The following is a 16,875-nucleotide window of genomic DNA, read 5'->3' on the forward strand; positions in this document are numbered from 1 at the left end:
TTCTATACAGTGGAACCAACTGATGATGTTACCAACAGCAAATTCAAAATGGGAAGCATTGAAAGAATTAATCTTGGAAGCTACTAGGCTTTTCATACCAACAAAGAAATATTATTCAAGATTTAGGCCTAAATGGATGTCAGATGAACTAATTAGGCATGTGACAGAGAAGAAACATGCATGGGATACATATAAATTAACATGACACAGAAGCTTATGATAGATATAAGCTGGTCTGTAACAAAGTTACAAAGGAGGTTAGGCAGGCGAAGGCAAATTGAGAAATCTTTGGCAAAGGATGCAAAAAAAAAACAGCAAAGAGTTCTTTACTTATGTAAACTCGAGAAGGAAGGAGATGAATCAGATTGGTCCACTTGATATCGATGGTTCGACTGTTGATGATGCTGCTCAGGTAGCTAACAAACTAAATGAATATTTTGCATCGACATTCACACATGAGAAGTTATTCAGGGAGGGGGAATGCCAGAGGTGTATTCAACTCTGGCAGTAAGCTAGATTATCATGTAATAACTGAGAGTAAAGTGGAGGAGAAATTGTTGAAGATAAACACAAGAAAGGCACCTGGGGTGGATGGAGTCTATCCAGTTATATTAAAGGAGGCAGCAAAGGAAGTAAGCAAACCCCTAGCCATAATTATGAGAGTTCCCTGGACTCAGGGGAGGTATCCATGGACTGCAGATGTGCAAATGTAACCCCAATTCACAAAGGAGGATCAAAGGGAGACACAGGTAATTACAGACCTGTTACTTTAACTTCTGTTGCAGGGAAATTAATGGAGGCACTGGTTAAAGAAGCATTACAGGATTATCTAGACAAGACTTCAGTTATAGCTCAGACACAGCATGGGTTTGTTGGGGGAAGTCTTGCCTGACTAATTTGATTAGATACTATGATGTAGTCACAAAGGAACTAGATGCAAAGAATAACTTTGATATCATATATTTGGATCTTAGAAAAGCCTTTGATACTGTTGCACATGGAAGACAGCTGCACAAATTGGAGCAGTGTGGCATTGGAGGCAAATTGCTGCTATGGATAAAGGGATGGTTGAGTGGGAGAAGACAGAGAGTGATAATCAATGGACACTGCTCTTTGTGGACTAATGTTATTAGTATAGTCCCTCAGAGTTCAGTGTTGGGTCCATTGTTGTTTTCTGTATTTATAAATGATATTGATGATGGTATATCAGGCTTAATGTCCAGGTTTGCAGACGATACGAAGGTTTGCAGGGTTGTTAATGACAGTACACTGCTGCAACAGGATCTAGAAAGATGAGCAGATGAGCTGAGAGGTGGCAAATGAAGTTTTACATCGACAAATGTAAAGTACTACATATGGGAAGCAGTAATCCCAGAGTAACGTATGAACTCTGTGGTACCACACTGACAGTGGTAGAGAATGAAAAGGACCTGGTGGTAATTGTGGTGGCAGATATGAAGTTTTCTGAGCAGTGCAGATGGTCTGCAAGAGTAGCTCATGGTGTCTTGTCAATGATATACAAGAATATTTCTAGCAGGGATAAGGAGGTGATTATCCCTCCTTATCCCTGTGGGCAACAAGATTAGTGAATGGAACAAAGGGTTGCTCTTACGAAGAAAGGCTTAAGTTTTGCAAATTACAGGGTCTGGAGACTAAGCACCTTCGAGGTGATCTGATTGAGGTGTATAAAGCCTTGAATGGTTTGAGCATGCTTAATGCGGATGGGATTCTTCCTCTTGCTCAGAATAATCGCCTGAGAGGGCATAAATTCAAATTGAGGAAAGACGGTTGTAGTAGTAGTAGTGGCATGTGATGCAAGAAAGCAAGTTTATGAGCTTATGCAGCATCAGCCAAAAAAAAAAAAAAATATCACACCATTTCCTCCAAATGCCTGTCCAGTTCCTCCTTAAATTTATTTAACCTATCAACTTCCACAACGACAGATGGAAGTTTGTTCCAGCAATTAACCAACTGCTGGCTAAAGGCAAATTTCCGCACGTCTATTCTACATCTGTCTTTTCTTAATTTGAATTTATGCCACCTTAGGTTCATAATCTGAACAAGTGGAAGGATCCCATCAGAATTCAGCGTGCTCAACCCATTCAAGGCCTTATAGACCTCAATCAGATCACCGCGCAGGTGCCTAGTCTCCAGCCACTGCAATTTGCAGAACTTAAGCCCCTCTTGATAAGAGGATCCCCTCATTCCCCTCACCAATCTTGTTGCCCTTCTCTGTACACGCTCAAGCAAATCCTTCCTAAAATGAGGCCTCCAGACCTGTACGCAGTACTCAAGGTGTGGCCTGACCATTGCCTTATACAGAGGGACAATCACCTCCTTTTCCCTACTAGCAAAATTCCTATATATCATTGACAAAACCCCATGACCTGCCCTGGCAGCCTGTCTGCATTGCTCAGAAAACTTCATATCTGACTGCACAATTACTCCCAGGTCTTTTTCATTTTCTACCACCTTAAGTGTAGTACCACACAATTGGTACGTTTTCCTGGGGTTACTTCTACCCATATGCAGTACTTTTCATTTGTCAAGGTTACACTTCAGTTGCCACTTCTTAGCCCATCTGCCCAAATTATGTAGATCCTGTTGCAGTAGCACACTGCCATTACTGTCATTAACAACCCTGCCAACCTTTGTATCATCTGCAAACTTCGACACTAAGCCTGATATACCTTCATTAATATCACTGATAAATATACAAAACAACAGTGGATCCAACACCAAACCCTGTGGGACTCCATTAATAACTTTAGTCCATGAAGAGAAGCACCCTTTAATTACCAGCCTCTGTCTTCTCCCACTCAACCATTCTTTTATCCATTGTAGCAACTTACCCTTAATACCATTCTGCTCCAATTTGTACAATAGTCTTCCATGTGCAACAGTGTCAAAAGATTTCCTGAAATCCAAATATAGGATATCAAAATTATTTTTTGCATCCAGTTCCTTTATAACCACATCATAATATCCCATCAAATTTGTCAGACAAGATTTTCCCTTAACAAACCCATGCTGTGTCTGAATTATTGCTGCAGTCTTGTCTAGATGATCCTGAAATGCATCTTTAACCAGTGACTCCATTATTTTACCCGGAACAGAAGTTAAACTAACTGGTCTGTAATTACTCGTGTCACCCCCCCATTTGTGAATTGGGGATACATTTGCACATCTCCAGTCCGTGGGGACCTCCCCTGAGTCCAAGGATGCTCTCATAATTATGGCTAAGGGTTTGCTTAGTTGCTTTGCCGCCTCCTTTAATATAACTGGATAGATCCCATCCACCCCAAGTGCCTTTCTTATGTTTAACTTCAAAAATTTCTACTCCACTTTGCTCTCAGTTATTAGAAAATCATTAAGTACCCTGCTACAATTTGATAACCTTCTGCCATTTTCAAACCTTAATAACTCCTCATGTGTGAATGTAGATGCAAAATGTTTGTTTGCTATCTGAGCAGGATCATCAACGGTCGAACCATCGATATCAAGTGTACCAATCAGATTAATCCCCTTCCTTTTAGAGTTTATATAAGTAAAGAAATCCTTGCTGTTTTTCTTAGCATCTTTTGCCAAAGATTTCTCGTAATCTGCCTTCACTTGCCTAACCTCCTTTGTGACCTGATTACAGACTAGCTTATATCTGCCATAGGCTTCTGAGTCGCTTGATAATTTATATGCATCCCATGAATTTTTCTTCTCTGTCAAGAGTCTCATTAGTTGATTTGATAACCATTTAAGCCTAAACCTTGAACCATATTTCTTAATAGGTATGAAACTTTTAGTAGCATCCACGATTAATTCCTTGAATGCCTCCCACTTAGAATTTACTGTTGGTAACATCGTCAGTTGATCCCACTGTACAAAATTTAAAAACTGTCTGAGACTACTGTACTTACTCACCTTTATGGAAGCAAAAACCCTTTCCTTTACCCCTGATGGTAATTATATCTTTAAGTAAATCCCACATCAGTACACTGTGATCACTGCCACCTAGTGGTTCCTTTATCTGCAAATTCTTAATACACGAATGATCACTGCTGACAACCAGATCAAGAGTATTACCCTCTCTGGTTGCCTCTCGAACATGCTGCTGCAGAAAACAATCATCCAATAAATCCACAAAAGTTGTAGGATAGATGTGTGGAAGTTTGCCTTTAGCCAGTGGGTGGTCAATTGCTGGAACAAAATTCCATCTGTCGTTGTAGAAGTTGATAGCTTAAATAGATTCAAGGCAGAACTTGACAAACATTTGGAGTGAGTGGATGGGTGAAATAAGGGGGATTTTTTTGGCTGATGCTATATAAGCTTGCTTTCTTGCATCATGTGCCTTTGCTAATGCTAAAAAAAAAAAAAAAAAACCAAAAAAACATTAGTTCACAAAGAATAGCATCCATTAATAACCACACTGCCTTCTCCCATTCAGCCATCCCTTTATCCACAGCATAACTTGTCCTTAATGCCACACTGCACATATTAATAAAAATTAATAATATATTTTAATATGTTATGCTTTTAATTTTTTTTTGCAAACAGAAAAATAATTCTAGCAACACAAATATGCCTTTCAATGATATCTGATACCAAGAAATAAAATAGCCTGAATATGATCTCAAAAAAAAAAAAAAAAAAAAATCTCTAAACACTGTAATACTAACTTACCATGGTTTCCTAATAATTTGTAAAACCTATATTCAAGATGTAATTGGGGAGCTTTGCACTTCATTGATTCCTGTAAGAATAAATGTAACTAAATATATAGAATAAAAGGGGAAGCCTAAATTTTATTCAAAAAATTGTCCTTTTAGATTTAATATACACAGGTGTCTCCACACATTCAATAACAAAAAAAAAATGAACATCTCAAAATAAATTCACTGTATTTTAATAGCTATTTTAAGAAAAGTTATTTTTGAAATAAATCATGTTTTCACATGATACAAATGTAGAGAGAGTTCCATCACATCATTCACAACTGCAACAATAACACTAATATAGGGTATGATTTACTTTCACCATCACTATTCACCCAATAAGGTCTTAATGCTGAGAACAAACATATTGCCCCAATTATTGCATTTCTTTTTGATCTGCATCAGTAATTGCTCTGATTAATGATGAAGGTAGTAACCCATTCCTGGATAACAGCAGCTATAAGTTTAAAGATGCCTTGAGAATGATTGGATGGGACAGGGAGGAGATAAGAACAGCAATGCATCTTTTTAAAGCATCCCAGGTATGCATCATGGAATTTCATATTAGGAGCTGTATGGGCAGATCAATACATGCAATACCTTCACTCTGTAGTTATTACTCCACTAGGTAAGCCCATGTGGCATAATATTACTTATATTATGCCACATGGGCTTCTCATTATGATGTACAGATTACCAACTAAAGTAAAAGGGCGAACATATGATCTATCTAATCTCGATAATCATTAATTTTGTGTTTAGAAGGCGTGCAAGTTTATTTAGTATTAGTAGTGACAAAATGATGCAAGGAAGCAAGCTTATGCAGCATTAGCCAATAATTAATAAAATATCCACTTCATTTGTCCATACCGCTAATAACTTGTCAAATGCTTCTTTAAATTTATTCAAACTATCCAATTCAACAAAACCAGATGGAAGTTTGTTCCGACAATCAATTACCCCTTTTGTGCCCCAGACTAATTGTGTTACTTGCCTTTGCACTCATTCCAACAGCTCCTTAACTTTCCTAAAATCAGGCTTCCAGACTTGTAGATAGTATTCAAGGTGTGGCCTAACCACTGACTTATACAATGGGATAATTACCTCCTTGTTCCTGTTGGCAAAATTATTGTATACCATTGACAAAACCCCATGAGCTGTCCTAGCAGCGTGTCTGCACTACTAAGAGAGCCTCGTGTCAGACTATACAATTACCCCCAAGACCTTTTCATTTTCAATTATCTTGAGTTGGTACCCAACTGTGATTCTGGGACTGACATTATTCATATTTTCAGCCCATCTTTCTAATTTATCCAGGTACTTTTCTTGTTGGAGTGCCATGCCCTGATTCAAGTCACTGTCATTAACCACCTGCCAACCTTTGCATCACCAACAAACTTAGACATTAAACTTGATAAGGCTAAATCAACATTGTTAATAAACATTGAAAACAGTAAGGAGGTCCAGTACTGATAAGCCATGGCCATTTATAAACACTGTCATGATCAGTTGTAATGGTGTTTGCCGACATTATGAAATACCTCAAGATCTCTCCCATTTTGTGTTATATAGTTTATAGGTAAGTTCCTCATTATCTTACATAGTTTGTTAAGGTCAGTTTGTAATAAGGGCTGTTTATGAAAAGCATAACTGCAACTGTTGTTATTTCACATTTGGAGTTACTGGCCTTCTTCTTCACAAATGGGTTGAGTTGCAGAACTTTCTTGAATACAAATCTTATTTTAAATCAGCATTCTTGAAGCACTGATGATTTTCAACCCAGGCTTATGTGCAGTACATTCTCAATGGCAACTTTCAGTTTTTCAGCAACATTGTGGTGGTCAGTCTCATGAAAATGTTTACCGCAGAACCATTTCCTGTTTCCTAGAATTGTATCTATAATGAGCAACCACAATTGGTTGATATTCAGCCAACTTGCCACTTGTGATTGTGTCTGATCCTTTCATTCTCCTTAATATCTAGAGAGATTCCTCTTTACACTTCAAAGAAGAAAAAGGGCAGCAATAAAAAGTATTCTTGTATAGTTTCCTGTTTTGCATATCTGTAAAACTGGAAATCACATAAAAATACTTTGTCAGTATACTGGTTCATTTTATAATGGTTTGTAAGTATATTGGATTCAAGATATTACATAGCATTTTTTTTTATGTTTCATTGATTTTTTTACTTAACTTCATAGAGTTGATGAAAATTTGTTTCTTTCTTAACTTTTGGACACCACCAGTATACAATAACAGATTATGCAATCAGATATTAATCATTTATCTCAATTATATGGATAAAAATCAGAAGGTAATGAACAATAAATTTAAACAAATTCCTGAATGATTGTTACTCAAATGAAACTAATTCTTTTCTGATGATCAAACTACAAGTAATGCTGCTTGTTTTAAAAAATAAAAATTCTTTTATCCAATCCTCTGCACAATTCTACTAGATGCAAAAATTATATTAGAGAATTACATCAATTAAGCACAGTAGCTGGAATTCTACCATATATAAACAATATTACATTGTAACCGTCCTCTTAGGAATCAGATTATGTACTCCAAAAAAGAAACAAATGACAATTTTTTTAAGACATTTATAATCTTGGATAATGTTTAATTACATAAAGGATATATATTCATAAACCAGTTATTTTAAATTAGTTGAGCTGGCACAACATGCTCAAAGCAGTAAATAAGGAAACCTAACAATGTCACAAATAATCTAGCACACTAAGTAATTTGTGGCTTCAGAAGCCACAAAATGCCATACTTGCAAAAAGCACATATTGAAACCAAATGACCACTTACCAAAGCAACACATTCAGTAATGAAATCTATATTCATTTTTAATCAACCAAACTAGGAAAAAAAAAAAAATTTTTCCTATTCTGTATGGTTTACATATTTTTAACATGTTGTGTACATTATTTAATAACAGATTAACAATAGCCACTGGCAGAGGTGAGAGTGATTCTTGCACTGCTTCTACAGCCTGGAAAGCAAGGTTCCAAGGATTAAAGGCTTGCTGTGAGCCATCATAGAACAAAATATTGTAAATATATGGCCTGTGCTAGGGTAACTAAAAGTAAGACCAGGTGCAAGTACCAATGCTAGGAGCTGTGATGCAGTCATAAAGAAGTGGATGCAAAAAAATAATTTTGATATCATATACTTGGATTTCACGAAAGCTTTTGATACTGTTACACAAAGTGTGCTGTACAAATTGGAGCAGTATGATATTAAGAACAAGTTACTGCTTTGGATAAAGGATGGTTGAGCAGTAGAAGACAGAGTGGTTATCAACAGACACTTCTCTTTGTAGAAAAATGTTATTAGTGGAATTCACCACGGTTCAGTGCAGGGCACATATACTGTTTTCTATATTTATTAATGATACTGATGAAGGCATATCAGGTTTAATGTCCAAGTCTGCAGATGATAGAAAGGTTCACTGGGTAGTTAATGACAATAATGATTGTAGACAGATGGGATGAAAAATGGCAATTGAAGTATAACCTTGACAAGTGCAAAGTACTGCATATGGGTAGCAGTAACCACAGAGTAATGTATCAACAATGTGGCGCTACACTTAGGATAGTGGAAAATGTAAAAGACCTGGGGTAATTGTGCAGTCAGGTTGCCAGAACAGCTCATGGGATTTTGTCAATGTTACACAGGAATTTTCTATCGGGGATAAGGAGATGATTCCATTGTATAAGGCAATGGTTAGGCCACATCTTGAGTACTGCATACAGGTCTGGAGGCCTCAGGAAGGATGTAGAGCTGCTGGAACAGGTACAGAGAAGAGCAACGATACTGGTGAGGGAACAAAGAGGGTGCTCTTACCAAGGACTGAAGCCTTGTTCTTTGCAGAACAAGGCTTCTGCAAAGAACAAGGCTTCAGTTCTGCAAATTGCAGTGTCCAGAGACTAGGCACCTGAAAAGTAATCTGATTGCAGTGTTTAAAGCTTTATGGATTGAGCAAACTCAATGCCAAGCACCTGAAAAGTGATCTGATTGTGGTGTTTAACCCTTTGCCTGTCCCGTGCATCACGTGATACACACTTACTGGAGTTTTAAATATGATAAATTTTCGATAAACGTCTGAAACTTACTCAGTATTTCGATCTAAACGTGTTATAGTTTATGTATTCTAACTCAGTGTGCATCACATCTGATTCACAAAGTGCAAGAATGTAAATTATCTGAAATGATATGGTGGAGTTACTAAATATATAAAAATCGCACAGATATACATAAAGTAGCTTTTATTTCTCATTCAATACACTACATAATATTATTTATGGTATTCATTGAAACAAGGTAGGCAAAATGGTTTGTCACATTCGACACATTCTGTTGAGACTTGTTTAGATTTTTTCATTGCTTCTTTGCAATTTTCCTTCGATATGATTTTTGTGTAACAACAATGACACCTTCTCCGAATGAGTTTTCTGCCTTCTCTTCTTGGTATATTTTGTAATGTGTGGGCCTTTTTAATTGGTTTATTTATAGAACTTTTTTCGGCCATACCCAGCACAGACATCGTAACAGCTTTTGAAAATACTACTAGCTGGATTGTTTTATTTGAGTAAAACTTGTTATAGATAACCCAACTATTCACTACAGCAATTTCTAAGCATTCAAACAAGACTTTTCGATACCATTTTACACTCTTTCTGGCCGAACTATAATATGAGATCATTTGATCTGAAAGATCAATTCCTCCTTTTATTCTGTTATATTCTTTTATAACTGCAGGTTTTGAAATAGTTTCTCCTTTTCGGTTTTTCTTTTCAACGGCTTTCTTATTTGTACCGCGGTAAGCTGAAATCATATATATAAATATATATATCTTTCTTGTCTTTATATTTCATAACACGTATTCCGTCGTTATTTACCATTTCTACTACTTCTCCTTTCTCTAATTTCTTTGACTTTACTTCGTTCGGCAGCCCTTTTCTATTAGATTTTAAAGTTCCACAATAATCTGTATTTTTGTTCTTCAGGTAAGTTGCTAAAGGTATGCTACTGTACCAGTTGTCTGCAACCAAAATTCTGCCTTCATTTAGCAGTGGTTTAGCTAAGGATACGACTACAGATCCGGAATGATCCAGGCCTGGTAATAAATTAGAAGTTCCTTGGCTGCAGTAAACTGAGAAATTACATATATAACCCATCATTTTGGTCCTTGAGGTTGTCACAGACATTCTCTCAGATTTGCCAGACAAGCTGTACTTGCTACCTGGGAGTCTGAAACGCTGATGGAACTGATATTCAGGTTTCACTCAAGTCAAGTGGACCCAATTTCGGCGAAGTCCAGATGGTCCGTGACAGCCAAATCCTCTGCTTGCACCTTCACGATGGTGGGACTGTTAGTAATCCTGGGTATAACCTCCATGCACAAGTACATGGTGGGTGACCACCCGGGTGTGAACCAATTTAAGCAGGGGTCGAGGTGTGGCGTCCACACCACATGGAGGAATGCCGCCCCTCTATGTTACCAGGCAGTACTAGGTGGTAGATGACTCTCATCAACCGGCGAAATACCACCACTTTGCTTATTGGAGGCTTGAAGTGGTGGAACCCATGTTTAGTCTCTAGAGCTAAGTTCCGGTGAACCCTTCCCTATCTCTTCCATCATGCAGTATGATTGATGACTTTTGAGGTTATGATGAACGTCGTGGCGAGATCCAATATTCTTTACATTTCGAGGGTACAACTCTAAAACAGTGTTCGCAGGCCGGCCGCTAGTTAGTACACCGGACTGAACCTATCTAGTATACTATCAACCTTTCTAGTATCAGTTAAGCGTACAAACCGTGGCAAGAATGGGGAAAAGGAGTGATCTAACGGACTTCGAATGTGGCATGGTAGTAGGTGCAAGATGTGCTGGACAAAGCATCTCTGAAACGGCAGTTCTGAACTTTTCACGCACCACAGTTTCAAGGGTATATCAAGAATGGTGCAACGAACAGAAAACATCCTCTCAACAGCACTCCTGTGGAAGAAAATCGCTTGTTGATGAGAGAGAGGTCAGAGGAGGATGGCTAGAATTGTGCAAGCAAACAGACAGGCCACAATGTCGCACATCACGTCAGAATACAACCTTGGTGTGCAGAACAAAATATCGCAACGGACCACTAGTCATGAATGGGCTACAACAGCCGACGACCACATCGCTTACCTTTGTTATCAATGAAGAACAAGAGAGCACGTCTCCTGTGGGCACAGCAACACCAGCACTGGACTACTGAGGATTGGAAAACAGTTTCTTGGTCTGATGAGCCAAAGTTCCTGGTTCATCACGTTAATGGAAGGCTCAGAATTTGGCGAAAACAACATGAATCCATGGACCCATCATATCTGACGAATAGTGTGCAAGGTGGTGGGGGCAGTGTTACGGTATGGGGAATGTTTTCTTGGCAACGGTGGGTCCATTGATATCCATAGATTCACGTCTGAATGCCACATCGTACCTAAACATTGTTGCTGACAAAGTGCATCCGTTCATGTTGACAGTTTATCCTCATTCAGATGGTTACGTCCAGAAGGATAATGGGGTGGTGCATAAAGTCTGAATCACTATGGAATGGTTCCAGGAACATCACAATGACTTTTCTTTGCTGCAGTGGCCTGCTCAGTCCGCAGATCTCAATCCTATTGAACATCTTTGTGATGAGCTGGAAAGGGCTGTTCGCGGCAGGCCTACACCTCCGTCGAATCTCAAGGAACTGCATGGCACACTCATATCTGCACGGTACTCCACTCCTGCACAACGTTTTCAGCTTCTTGGTCAATCCATGCCTAGACGAATTCAGGCTGTTTTCCAAAAGGAGCTCAAAACACTACTAGGTAGGTGTACCTAATAAAGTGGCAGCACAGTGTAGATCCCATCAGAAGGTAAGGTTAAGTATTATGACCAGTGTTTGGTAATATTAGGTTAAGTTGGTCTACTAGCTTCTTTACCAAGTGTCCTGCACTGTCCATGTGGGCAGAACTCCACAGTGGATGATGTGCATTAAAGTCACCAAGGAGATAGAAGGGTGGTGCTATTTGTTTTATAAGATCTTCTAGTTCTTTAAAAGTATAGATATTGTTAGGTGGAAGGTACAATGACACCAGAGTTAGCATTTGCCACACTGCTACAGTGTCTAAGTTGGTTTGAAGCATGTTTCTAGAAAGTATTTTATAAGAAACTAAAATTGCAATGCCTCCACCACATGCAGAAATTGAAGTTTTTATCCTTTCTGTAAGTTGTAAAATTTTTAATTCATGTTACTTGGAGAGTTAGAACTGCTTGACTTTCACCAAACTTTTCCATTGAATTTGTCCATAGATAACGTAAGCCATTTGTGCAAAGGTAACATAAGCCCGAATATCACCAGTGGACCAACACTGATCGAATACAATACAGGCAATCTTTGATCAGATGGAAGGTTTCCAGTTAGTTTAAGAATTAGAGGTTAATTGATTTGCCATTACTTTCTCATAGGAAATATGTTCAAAAACTCAGATATATACTTAAAAAGTTCTCATCTTCCTCAGTTTTCAAATATTGTAGATCAGTGACCGAAAACCAAGACCTGTATTTGGTTTAATCATCTTTTCCATCAATTTTATAATGAATAAAATAGATTCCAGGTGGTAAATGACTCTCATCAACCCATGCAATAGCACCACTTTGCTTATTGAAGGCTTGAAGTGTTGGAACCCATGTTTAGTCTCCAGAACTAAGTTCCAGTCAACCCTTCCCCATCTCTTCCATCGTGCAGTATGACTGATGACTTTTGAGGTTATGATGGACATTATGGCGAGATCCAACCTTCCTTACATTTCAAGGGTACAGCTCTAAAATGGTGTTCGCAGGCCGGCCGTTAGTTAGTACACCGAACCGAACCTATTAGTAACTCTTTAGGAGGCTTCTGGATCACCTAGTGAATAATCTTGCTACCTCTACTCTGCCAGATAATGACTGCAGGGAGTCCAAGTAGTGTGTATGTGGGTGGCATTGTTGAAGCCACGTTATGTCAAGGATCTGCGTATATTCTTACCATGTGTACGCCACTATGAATTTTCAAAATTGAATACACTATGAATTGTCAAACTGATAGAGTAAGCTTATCTGCAAAAAGATCTAAACCTCCCAAACACTTCCTAGTTCATTTCACAAATATCCGTGGTCTCAGTTATAATCTCAATGATGTCCATTTCCACTTGCACTCTGCCAAACCCCATGATTCAGAAACTGCTCCTCTCAGTTGCCCAAATTATTCGCTGTATGATTCCTTTCGCCTTAAAGGTGATACTTGTGTATATGTCCATTCCGATATTCCGTGTCAGAGACTTGGTAATTTGAAATCTCCTCTTTTTGATATTCTATGGTTTAAAATCTCTCTACCTCTTTCTCTCAAATTCATCTGTTGTCTCTACTGTTCTCCCAACTCCACTAATCACTTGGAGCTCTTTGACTTCCTCTCTATGCAACTTGACTTTCTCCAGTCCAACTTTCCTAACAGTAAGGTAATTTTCCTTGGTGATTTTAATGTTCACAACTCCAGCTGGCTTCTGTTTTCTAGTCACACCGACACAGCTGGCCGAGATGCTAAGGCTTTTGCAATTACTAATGACCTTGCACAGATTGTTCATTTACCTACAAGAATACCGGACAATCCTAACCATACAGCCAACACGCTTGATGTTTTTCTAACAAACAACCTTCTAAGTACACGGTCGAAGAGAGTGGTCATTTAGACACCTCAGATCATAAATTGGTGATTGTCTCTTCTCCAATGGAGCTTTTATCGCATGGCTATTCCCAACCTCGTGTTGTTTGGCATTACAAGAATGCAACGTGGAATAACCTGCAAGATTTCTTTTCTTTGTTCAGATTACTGTTTCAAAACTTCTGATGTCAACGTTTGCTCCGATTGTGTCAGTGAAATTATTCTTGAAGGAATGGAATCCTTTATCACACATTCCACTTTAAAATCTCGTCCTTTATCTAAACCTTGGTTTTCCAAATAATGTGCTAAGGCTGTTCGAGAGAAGAATGTTGCATATTGTAATTGACTTGTTTCTAATTCTTCAGTTTCATTTTCTGCCTACACCAAAGCTCGCAACAATTGTAAAGCAGTTATTGATCAGTCCAAACTAGATTGTGAACAGGCTAAGAGTAGAAAACTTGCTTCTTGCCCCAATGGTATCAAAGCATTCTGGTCTCTTGCGAATGCTATTGGCTGCAACTTTTGCCCATCTGTGTTCCCACCTCTGTCAAAACCAGATGGTTCTGTTGTCATTTCAGTCAAGGGATAAATCTGACCTGCTAGCATCCCATTTTTCTTCCAACTCATGTATTAATGATCTTGGTAAAATATCTCCCACCATTCCCAACATGATCTATTCAATGCCTCCTGTGGTCTTCAGTCGAAAGGATGTGAGAAGGATTTTGACGAATCTTGATGCTAAGAAAACTCCAGGTCGTGATGGTATTTCTCCACTTGTTCTCAAAACCTGTGCTCCTGAACTTACTCGGCGCCTCCGTAGCCAGGTGGGCAGGAGCGGCAGTGCGTAGCACACGCTTCTTGATTACACCGGGGTTCGAGGCCGTGCCCACCAAATACGGAGGATGCGGAAAGGTCAGGGAATGACCACCGCATATCCCTGGAGCAATATGGCCTTAGTTGCTAATGTTCCTAATAACAAAATAACAAACATCCTGAACTTACTCCTGTTCTTTGCCGCCTTTTTTCACTTTCTTATTCCACAGGTGTTTTTTCTTCTGCTTGGAAATTTGTTCATATCCAGCCAGTTCCTAAAATGGATGACAAATACCTCCTATCCAATTATCATCCCATTGCAATTACTTCTACTCTTTATAAAGTAATGGAGAAATCAATTAACTGCCAACTCTTAAACTACTTAGAAACCTTCCATCTGATCAACGATCGCCAGTATGGATTCTGTCAGTGTCCATCCACTGGTGATATTCTGGCGTATGTTACCCATTTATGAACAAATTCAATGGAAAAGTTTGGTGAAACACAAGCAGTTGCTCTTGACACCTCAAATGTTTTCGATCAGGTTTGGCATAAAGGTTTTCTAAACAAGCTTCCATCTTATGGTTTGCCAACTGTTTTTTGTAATTGGTTATCTGGTTTTCTCTGAGGGTGATGGTAGATGGCTCTCTGTCTTCTAACTTGTCCACTAATGCCTGTGTCCGCAAAGGTTCAGTTCTTTTCCCCACTCTTTCCCTCTTGTATATTAATGAATTTCTTCCATTGACTGGAAATCCTATCCATAGTTTTGCTGATGATAGCACATTGCATTCCACTTTCAGTTTGAGAAACCTTGCCCTGCTCAATCAGCTTCAACTTCTCGAATATCTGCTACCAATTCCTTAAATGCCGATCTCCAGGTAATTCTTCAGAGGGGCAAAGACAACCTAGTTGATTTCAATCCTTCTAAAACTCAGTCTTGTCTTATATCTCGCAAAAAGGTTTTTTCTGCTCCTATGCTTATCTTTGGTGACACTCCGATTTCTAGGCAAGTTGATATATCTGTTTTGGGGATTACCCTGACTTCTAATCTCTCTTGGCACAAGCACATTACAAATATTGCTAACTCTGCATCTAAAAAACTTGGTTTTCTCTTTTGCTCTCGGCATTACTTTTCTTCCAAACAGCTGCTCACTCTGTATAAATCGCTAATCCTCCCTGCTATGGAATATTGTTCCCACATCTGGGGCGGTGCCATCAAAAGCTCTCTCACACTTCTAGATTCCATTCAGAAGAGGGCAGTTAGGTTAATTAATGACTCATCTCTAAAACAGTCTCCCCACTCGCTGTCTCATAGACTTACTGTTTCTGCTGCATTCCTTTTCTACAGATACTTCCATGGGCACTGTTCTTCTGAACTGGCTGGTATAATTCTCACTCTCTCTTTAAAAATAGTCCGAACACGTGCCACCACCAGCCAACATCCATTTACTGTCCAACTTCAAACTCACAGAACCAACTTTCCATCTTCCTTGTTTATTCATTCAACTGGTGTTTTCTGGAAGAACCTTCCTTCATATGTATTTCCTGAAAATTACAGTCTACAGAAGTTCAAGTCTAATGTCAACAAATATCTTCTTTCGTCTTCTCAACCTCTAACCCAAGCACGGTACTAAATACTATAGGTTCTAATACCTCTGGTGTTTGGGGTTTTCATAAAAATAAAAAAAAAAATATAGAAAATTTTATCAATTTATTTTTATTGAGAACATTCGGGAACTTCTTTCTTACAACATTCAAGAATGTTCCAGAAGGTTCTAGAATATTGTTATATGTGGAAGAATGGTCAGGATGTTTCTAGAACTTTTGGTGGAGTTCTCTGGAAACATTGTGAGCCTTCTAGAAACGTCTCTACTGGTATATATACAAGCGGTTCTGCACCAAGCAAGCATTTTCATATTTTAAAAATTGTTTCAGAGAATGAGTGGTGAATAAGTGTTTTAGTGAATTAGTGTTTGTAAACAAGTCTATGCGTAAGTGTAAATCATGAACTGTGTTTAAAATAGAAATAAAAATCTACAATTTCTTAATTGTGTTTTTATGTGTGCATACCTCAAATGTACATAAAATATGTCACATTCTTGCTGAAATAAGCCTGATAGCTTTAGCTACATTTGTGGAGTAGTAGTATTAAAATCGCAGCCATAACTTGTGACAAGTTAAGGCTGTGATTATGGCCACTGCCATAACTTGTGAGAAAAGCCTATGAACTCTATTTTGGATGTAAGTTCAGAGATAAAGATAAAGTATGGGCACCAATGATTTCCTGTAGCTCGTGTTCAAGACATTAACAGGCTGGCTTAGAGGTAGTCATAAATCAATGCCTTTTGCTGTTTCAGTGATATGGCGGGAAATTCGCAACAACAAATAATTGTTATTATTGCTGGACAAATGGATTTTTTGGGAAATCTAAGCATAAAGTAGAGTATCCCAACATACCTTCTGCTCTAAGGCCATTTCCTCCCAATGATACAATGCCAGTGCCAAAGCTACCAGAAACTTATGTACTTGACTCAGATTCGGGATCGGAAAAGCAGTTTTCAGAAGATGCAGAACCCAGAACGAGTATAAATCCAGACTTTTAAACTCTTGATACTGCAA

The 16,875-nt window shown here is 38.5% G+C and overlaps 1 protein-coding gene across 2 annotated transcripts in view; it reads right to left on the bottom strand.

Annotated features, from left to right (window-relative positions):
- The window catches only part of LOC150083266 (casein kinase I-like), a 261,891-nt gene that overhangs the window by 208,824 nt on the left and 36,192 nt on the right, over nt 1-16,875 (bottom strand). For both annotated transcript variants that reach the window (XM_090377138.1, XM_090377136.1), the window contains exon 3: nt 4,675-4,744. In XM_090377138.1, the coding sequence (XP_090233264.1) occupies nt 4,675-4,744 (70 nt within the window). The remainder of the gene's footprint in view (nt 1-4,674; nt 4,745-16,875) is intronic.

Source organism: Mastigoproctus giganteus, chromosome 7 (genome assembly GCF_048544385.1).
Source record: "Mastigoproctus giganteus isolate SK-2022 chromosome 7, ASM4854438v1, whole genome shotgun sequence".
NCBI classification, from domain to species: Eukaryota; Metazoa; Arthropoda; class Arachnida; order Uropygi; family Thelyphonidae; genus Mastigoproctus; species Mastigoproctus giganteus.